The 8856-nt window shown below is 48.4% G+C and overlaps 1 protein-coding gene across 1 annotated transcript in view; it reads left to right on the top strand.

Moving 5' to 3' along the window:
• mylka (myosin, light chain kinase a) overlaps window positions 1-8856 on the top strand; it is a 126986-nt gene that overhangs the window by 92937 nt on the left and 25193 nt on the right. Inside the window, exons 19-21 of the mRNA XM_073845747.1 lie at window positions 6930-6977; window positions 7591-7718; window positions 8098-8251. Coding sequence (XP_073701848.1) covers window positions 6930-6977; window positions 7591-7718; window positions 8098-8251 — 330 coding nt within the window. The remainder of the gene's footprint in view (window positions 1-6929; window positions 6978-7590; window positions 7719-8097; window positions 8252-8856) is intronic.

An 8856-nucleotide genomic window follows, 5' to 3' on the forward strand; every position in this document is an offset into this window, starting at 1 on the left:
TCAGGCTTGATGAGCAATGTACACGTGTCGGGGTTCCTGACGGGAAAAATGAACCCCAGCCGTGCACCAACTCCTCACATAAGAGGCTCATAATAGGAGCATTGCAGCCCGTTTCCCTCCGGTGATACCTAGAGGGCGGGACTAGCAACACTCCTGACCGGGGGCTTCAAAGACCAAGCCTGATCCGAGGGTCGTGCTTTGGTTTAAGAGGTCCTTGGCTAAACAGCCCCTCTCGAGGGGGCTTGCATTGTCAAGCCTTCTCGGGCTCTCAGGAGATCTGTCAGCTAACCCTGCCAGTGTTACAGGGCGCGGCAATCTCCCGCGAACATCCTCTAGCTGTTCCGCCCGGAAACGTAGCGGCCCTGGAGAGTTCGCAACCCCTGCAGGGGTCCTCAGAGGAGCTAGCTCAGGAGTGTCCTGCCAGTTCGCTGTTACAGGCCTCCGAGTTAGTTCCTCGGGGAAATCCAGACACCAGTCTTGAGAGGCTGGTACCCTTAGTAAACTTTCTGGCAGCGTGGAAACTACTGCCAAATGTTTCAAATGGGGTCCTGCGTACTGTAGAGAAAGGTTATGCTATTCAGTTCGGCGCCACGCCGCCACCTTTCAGCGGGGTATTTCCAACTCTAGTGAGCCCCGAGCAGGGTCTGGTAATGAAACAGGAAGTAGAAACTCTTCTGAGGAAGGAGGCTATCGAGGTGGTCCCTCCTCAAGACAGGGAATCCGGGTTCTACAGCCGGTACTTCATTGTTCCGAAGAAGGATGGGGGGCTTCGGCCCATCTTAGATCCCAGGCTTCTAAACCGCTCAGTCAGAAAATTGAAGTTCAGAATGCTTACTGTCAAGCAGGTCGTGTCACAAATCAGGTCCGAGGACTGGTTTGTCACGATAGATCTAAAAGACGCATATTTTCACGTCTCCATCCTTCTTCAACACAGGAAGTTTCTCAGGTTCGCTTTCAGGGGCGAAGCTTACCAATACAGAGTACTTCCTTTTGGCCTAGCTAGCCAGCTCGGAGCAGTTAGCGGTTCAGCATCGAGGTGTTGTTCTCGCTCACATGAAAGAGTTGGGGTTGAGACTCAACGCCAAGAAAAGTGTGCTCTCTCCACTACAGAGGACCACTTACTTAGGCGTGGTGTGGGATTCGACTACCATGCAGGCACGAATGTCACCTGCCTGTATCAATTCCATACTTACTGCAGTAAATGCGGTCAAGCTAGGCCAGTCACTCACTGTCAAACAGTTCCAAGTACTGTTAGGTCTTATGACAGCCGCTTCCAACGTGATATCTTTTGGACTGCTGTACATGAGACCACTGCAGTGGTGGCTCAGAACCAAGGGGGGTCTCCCCGAGGGGAAACCCATTCCGCAAGATCAAGGTCACGCGGCGCTGCCTACGTGCCTTGGCCATGTGGAAGAAACCCTGGTTTCTCTCTCAGGACCGGTTCTGGGAGCGCCCTGTCGCCGCGTCTCGCTAGCGACAGTTGCGTCCCTTACCGGATGGGGAGCGGTCACGAGTGGCCGCTCAGCCCAAGGCCTGTGAAGCATTCACCACCTCTCATGGCATAAATCACCTAGAGAGGCTGGCTGTGTTCCAGGCCCTGAGGAGTTTTTAATCCAGACCTAGAAACCGTCACGTGCTGGTCCGTACAGACAGCACCGCGGTAGTTTATTACATAAACCGTCCAGGAGATGTCCGTTCACGCCCCTTATTCAAGCTGGCGTACTGGATCCTCCTGTGGTCTTAAGGAAAACTCCTCTCCCTGAGAGCAGTCCACATTTCTGGACATCCGAATGTGGGAGCAGACGTCCTGTCGAGGCAGGGGCCGAGGCCCGGGGAATGGATGCTTCACCCAGAGGGGGTGAAGCAGATCTGGAGAGTGTTCTGACCAGGCTCAGGTGGACCTTTCGCGACTCGAAAGACATCGCAATGTCCCCTCTGGTACTCTCTAGTGCCTCCTGCTCCTGCGGGACTGGATGCTATGGTACGGACGTGGCCGTGGCCTCGTCTGTACGCCCTTCCCCGATCGCTCTGCTCCCGGGAGTTCTGGAATAAGTGTGACCCCTGAGGGGGCACATCTCATAGAGGCCAGTCTCTCAACCAAGGTTGCTGAGACCATCCCTCACTCTAGAGCTCCCCCTATGAGGAAACCCTATGACCTAAGAGGAAGTGGTCTACTGCATGGTGTACCAACACCAGGTCGACCCAGTTCACTGCCCGTTCGGTACAGTACTGGAGTCCCTGCAGTTTCACCATCCGTGGGGCTAACCCACTCCACCCTAAAGGTCTGCTAGTGGGTAGAGCCCCCTTGGTCATACGTTTTCTCCACGGTCGGGAAATCATGCTTCATCTGGAGTGATGAAGCAAGGTGAGTTCTTTTTGACCTCTTGCGACACGAGAGACATCGCAATGTTCCCTCTGGCTCTCCTTAGTGCCTCCAGGTCCGCTCGGACTGGACGCCATAGCACAGATGTGGCCGAGGCTTCGTCTGTGCGCATTTTCCCGATCGCTTTGCGCCAGGAGTTCTGGAAAGAGCACGCCGGTATCACCTGCGTACTGGCTGGTCCGAGTATGGTTCTTGGACCTCCCCTCTCACGCTGGGGGCACGACCTGCTACCCCCACATGGAGAGGTGGAAAGTTATGGGTATGGCCCCTGGGGGGGCGCAACTCATTGACTCTGGTCTCTCAACCGAGGTTGTTGAGACCCTGCTCCAATCCAGAGCTCCCTCTACGAGGAAACCTTAAGTGGAATCGGTCTGCTTCAGGGTGTCACGAACACCGTCTAGACCTAGTTACTGCCCAGTTGGTACAGTACTAGAGTCTCTGCAGACTTACCTCTCCACACGACCAGCTCACTCCACCCTGAGGGTGTTCGTGGCGGCTTACTGGCCTACCACGCCCCTTGTGGTGGCTCGTCGGTTTGGTTTCCTCAGTGGTGCACTCAGGTTGGGACCCCGAGGGGTCTCAAGCCTCTATTACCTCCATTCGTGGAGTGCGACCAATGGGAAGTATATCTGTCCAGTGTGAGCACTGGGCACGTACGGCCACAAAAGAAAGCATGTGGCACGATCAGAGCTTCAGTAGATGGATCACGGATGCCATTTCTACTACTTCCAAGTCCTCTGGTCTCCCAGCTCCATGGGGAGTCAAGACTTTCCTACTGAGGCTGTCTGCCTCTAAAAAGCTCTGATGGCAGGTGTCCTTAGAAACCAGGACATCTGCAGTGCTGCGGGTTGGTCCTCGCCCCTGACGTTCGTCAGGTACTACAAATTCGACCTCAGAGCCGCTCCAGGCTCGGCTGTACTCTCGGCCTAGTGTGCTAGGCCTAGAGGGTTAGCCACCTCCCTAGCCAGGAGGAGACTTCTCAAGGCGCATTCTTTCTGCGGAAAGAAGAGAAGTCGTTATTCGCCACAACGCTCCTCGTGTGCCTGAGGGCCGAGGAGTGTCCCTGCATCCTCGTGAGCCCGAGGGCCGAGGATCAGACTGCCCTACTTTGTTCTCGGGTGCCCAAGGGCCGAGAACCATACAGCCCTCTTGTCCGCGGAATGCTAGACAATGGCTTCATTCTCCTCGTGTTCTGGCGCGGATGCTACTAGACCGAGTGTATTTCGGTCCCTCTGGTTTCTGGCCCATCCCAGACCAAGGACTAAGACTCCTCGTCTGCCTTTAAATAAGGCCGAGGAGTGCCTCATGCACTGGCTGGGCAACCAGGCAGAGGCCCACTACTATCCTCGTGCGCCTGAGGGCCGAGGATCTTACAGCCCTCTTGTCCGCAGAATGCTAGACAATGGCTTAATTCTCCTCGTGTTCTGGCGCAGGATGCTACCAGACCGAGTTATAACAGTGTCTTAGCAGGTAAGTATTCTAGACGCTGTCTCCTTCATGGTCTGGCAGGAAACCAGACGAAGGACTAGACTCCTCGTGTGCCCGAGGGCCGAGGGGTGCCTCTTGCACTGGCTGGCGAACCAGGCAAGAGGTCCACTGTTCTCGTGTGCCTGAGGGTCGAGAACCATACAGCCCTCTTGTCCGCGGAATGCTAGACAATGGCTTCATTCTCCTCGTGTTCTGGCGCGGATGCTACCAGACCGAGTGTATTTCGGTCCCTTTGGTTTCTGGCCCTTCCCAGACCAAGGACTAAGACTCCTCGTCTGCCTTAGAATAAGGCCGAGGAGTGCCTCATGCGCTGGCTGGCTACCAGGCAGAGGCCCCTACTGTCTTCCCCGTGTGCCCGAGGGCCGGGGATTGCAGTGCCCTCTTGTCCGCGTAATGCTAGACAATGGCTTATTCCCTCGCGTCCTGGCGGAGCTCCAGGCCGAGCCTTGGGTCCCTCTTGTTCTGGCTGAACCCCCAGACAAAGGATCACCCTCTCCTCGTGTGCCCGAGGGCCGAGGAGCCTTGAGGTCAAGCTCACCGTCCTCGTGGGTCTGCGGACCGAGGACTTCCCACACCATCTGTCCGCCGAGTACTAGACAGTGGTCATTTGGTTCCTCTTGTTCTGGCTAACTCCCAGACAAAGGACTAAGACTCTTCGTGTGCCTGAGGGCCGCGGAGTACCTCTCGTTCTGGCTGGTGACCAGACGGAGGAAGACCTCCATTCCTCGTGTGCCTGTGGGCCGAGGAGCACTCTTGGGGTCGAGTGCACTGTCCTCGTGGGTCTGCGGACCGAGGACTTCCCACACCATCTGTCTGCCGAGTGCTAGACAGTGGTCATTCGGTCCCTCTTGTTCTGGCTAACTCCCAGACAAAGGACTAAGACTCTGCGTGTGCCTGAGGGCCGTGGAGTACCTCTCGCTCTGGCTGGAGACCAGACAGAGGTAGAACCCCATTCCCCGTGTGCCTGCGGGCCGGGGAGCACTCTCGAGGTCGAGTGCATTGTCCTCCTGGACCAAGGACTACTACACCATCTGTCCGCCGAGTGCTAGACAGTGGTCATTCGGTCCCTCTTGTTCTGGCTAACCCCCAGACAAAGGACTAAGACTCTGCGTGTGCCTGAGGGCCGCGGAGTACCTCTTGTTCTGGCTGGCGACCAGACAGAGGAAGACTACCATTCCTCGTGTGCCCGAGGGCCGAGGACTACAGGGCCTTCTTGTCCGCGGAATGCTAGACAAGGGCTCTTTCCTTTCCACCCTGGTTGAGCAGACACTGCGCAGGGCTCGGAAATTATGGGGGCGTTGGTAGTCTCGTTCCCCATAGCGTTCTAGACGCGGCTCGAGTTCCCGGAAGGGAACGTCTCGGGTTACGTATGTAACCTTAGTTCCCTGAGGGAACGAGACGCCGCGTCTCGGACCATAATTCCCGCACCCTGCGGCGCTCGCTTCATTCCTAAAGAGCTGCCGCGGGTTTCAAACGCACGTGCTTTATACTTCCCGGTCGATGACGTCACCGCGCCTGTGACGTCACTCCCGTCATTTCATTGGTTGTTAGACACAGTTCAGAGTGCGGCCCGCCAATGGCGTTCCCCATAGAGTTCTAGACGCGGCGTCTCGTTCCCTCAGGGAACTAAGGTTACATACGTAACCCGAGACGTTCTTGTTTATTATACTGACCTAAAATAGGTATTTCACATAAAAGATGTTTACATATAGCCTGGAAAAATCCAGACCCTAATCTATTAAGATTGTGGGTCTGGCATCAAGCAATGAAAAGGACCTAACTCGAGGGGCGGCACCAAGAGTGCATTTGAAACTCTGGGAAACTCTGAAGGACAGAACTAAATAAAAAAAATATGATATTTAGGCAACTTATGCATGGTTTTTCCTTCGGGAGCATCAGTAAGCGTCCCTCAGTTGTCCTCAGTGTGAAAAGAAATTATACAGACATTATTGGAAAGGGTTCAAATACACAAAATGCTGGAAAACCAAAGAATTAGTGAGACCTGAAGGATTTTTCTGAAAAGTAGCAGGATGTTTAACTGTTCAGGACAAACAAGAGACTCATGAACAACTATCACTAAACAAAAAAAAAAAAAAAAAAAAAAAAAAAAACCACAGCTGTGGATCAATTATTTATTTTTTTATTATTTTTTTTTTTTTTAAATCAACATCAATTTATGAAATATTTATGAAAATTTTCAGTTGAATTGAAAGTTTAACATTCAAGATGACTTTGGGAAACTAGTGAAAGAACGATAACTGCAGACATGGAGAAAATGAGTCTATTAAGAATTGCCCTACTTAAAAAAAAATGTTTCTTTTCTTCTTCTTCTGTTGTTATTTTGCGCATTACCAACATATAAGTGCACTGCTGCCTCTCACTGGTTTATTAATGCTGTTGGTTCCTTTGTGGCTACTTGAATATTTTAAGTAAGCTTTACTCGAAGCTGTAAGTACATTGTTTTACTTGCCTTGAAAGTAGCTGTAACTTAATAAAACCTAGTAAGTATAGCAACTAAGTAAAGATAACTAACTACATTTAAGTGAGGTAAACTATTGGATTTTACAGTGTATATGTAAACATCTTTTATGTCAAATATCTTATTCAGGTCAGTACTAAATAAACAATAACATGCACTTTGTATGATGCATCTTACTTAGGTTAAATAATTAGCATTTTGTAGATTCTTAAAGGGGGTTGTAAACTTTTGACCTCAACTGTATCAAATGCAAAGTAATTAATGATAAAGCACAGTCAGCTGGTCAATGTCATGCTTACGCCAATACATAAGCTAAGCAGCAGCTCTACCATGTTTCAACCTGCTGTACAGACTGCCAATGCTGAAATGTAGTATATATATATATAAATCTGTACAGCCTTTAATACAGCCTGAAATTAATATCACAATGTGTGGGTTCGTTTATCCCAGAAGAGAACTTGATTTGTTGGGTGGTTCATGATCAGTTCTCTGGACTGAGATTGGATGTTGAGCTTATTTTATTTGTTAACTGTGATGTGATATCTGATCTGTGTTTATTTCTTGTGTTATTCACTTCAGATGAGGCCAAAATAAAGAAACCCCCACCCAAAACGCTTCCTAAACAAGGTAGGGTCAAATATCAGTCATCATCTGCATGGTTTAAAGATAAATTTTGGTGTATTTACCTGTACCTGTCAATGGGGTGAGAAAAATAATCTTAATTCAAAGGGAAAACAATACTTTTTAGAAGTTTTTCAGAAAGCAAGACTTAATATCTTAAGTCATTTTGTTTCTTAAGTTATTATATCTTGATTTAAGAATGTTTAGATATGTACCTTGGGGGGAAAAAGACAAAAATAAAGTTTATGTTAAAAACTTCAAAAACTAGCTGTACACTAGCTGAACAGTTTTATCCTGGAACAGTCCTTTTTTGCATTTAAGTCCTTTTAGAATTTAGTTCAATGTGTATGCAAGTGATATAAAATGTAAAAAAAAAAAAAGTGTATTTTAATTTGCTTTAGCTGGGTCGTCACATATGATTTGATATGTTTCATGAGCTTCATATGTTTCTACTCACAACAGAACATACTTTAAATCTCACTGCTATCCCACAGTTTTCTGCACAGTCTGTTGTGCATTTTCAAAACATGTTTAACCCCTGTGCAAGCAAATGGATCTTTAGAAAACATAACTATAAATAAATACAGCCCAAACTGTATAACTGGATTATGTGTGTCAGGTGCTCCTCCTCAGATCCAGCAGTTTCCTGACGATATGAAGATCATGGCGGGTCAGGAGGTCAGTCTGCTTTGTAAGTTCACTGGAGCTCAGCCCATCAGCTGCACCTGGCTCAAGTTCCGCAAACCAGTAAGCAAAACCGAAAGACTACTGAATGTTTCATTCTTAAACACGCAGATAACACATGAATTCACTCACCAGTCACTTTAAACGCTTTAAACATTAAGTTATTTTTGCTATTTAAATGGACTTTGGACTGGGAGTGGCTGTCTGGGAAGGCAGCTCACAACTTTTTAGAAACAGCCATCATCCTTAATGACCAAAACACTGAAAGCACTTGCGTATCACTGTGTACACATGGCTCAGACACAAAATTTTAGTTGTAAATATCTATTTTACTCCCATTTATTCAAGTTAGTTGATTTTCCAGTGAAACTTGAAATATTTGGAGTAGCCTACGTCTGCAACAACCACGTGTTCATGTTGGTAATGCATGTCTTCTCTTCAGATTCAGGAAGGTCAGGGCATCTCGGTTTTGAGCACAGACACCAGCAGTCAGCTGACCATCACAGAAGGACAGCAGGAGCACTGCGGCTGCTACACCATTGAGCTCAAGAACAGCTACGGTGTGAGACAGGCCGCCCTTAACCTCACTATAGTCGGTAAGTGTGAACGGTAGTGAACACTGGGACATCTGACCACATGCATATTTAATAAAACACAAAAATGTGCTTTCAAATATCAACTAAAAGAAGGAGGTGTTCACATAGGATGGGTTAATGCATGCCCAGCAAGTCTGGATGGAAAAAGTATTGAGAAACATTGCATTTGTCAACAACAATGTGTTCAACCCTGGATGAGATTTGTTAGAAGACCAAAGGGAGGGACATTTTAGAGAAAATGTTGTCAGCAAATTTTAATATAGAAATACAGTGCAATTTATAAAAAATAAACAGTAGGCCCCATTAGGCATTAAGATAAGCTATCAATTTTTAAAAACACACAGTGATCTATCTCTACAAATTTGTAAAGTATACCATCATGCCATGGACATTTTACAAGGCTGCTTGCAGTGGTGAACGATACTCTACAGATACCCTAAAAAAATTTACTCCAGTAAAATTATAAGTACTCATTTTTTGATTAAACTTCCAAAAATCCATTGTGTTGCTGACTCAAAAGATTGGATCCAATTCACAAATTATTCAGTGTGATTTGCAAATCAGTGCAACTGGTTATTTGACGGAATCAGCTTGTTCACAAATCA

The sequence above is a fragment of the Garra rufa genome, chromosome 8 (assembly GCF_049309525.1).
Source record: "Garra rufa chromosome 8, GarRuf1.0, whole genome shotgun sequence".
NCBI classification, from domain to species: domain Eukaryota; kingdom Metazoa; phylum Chordata; class Actinopteri; order Cypriniformes; family Cyprinidae; genus Garra; species Garra rufa.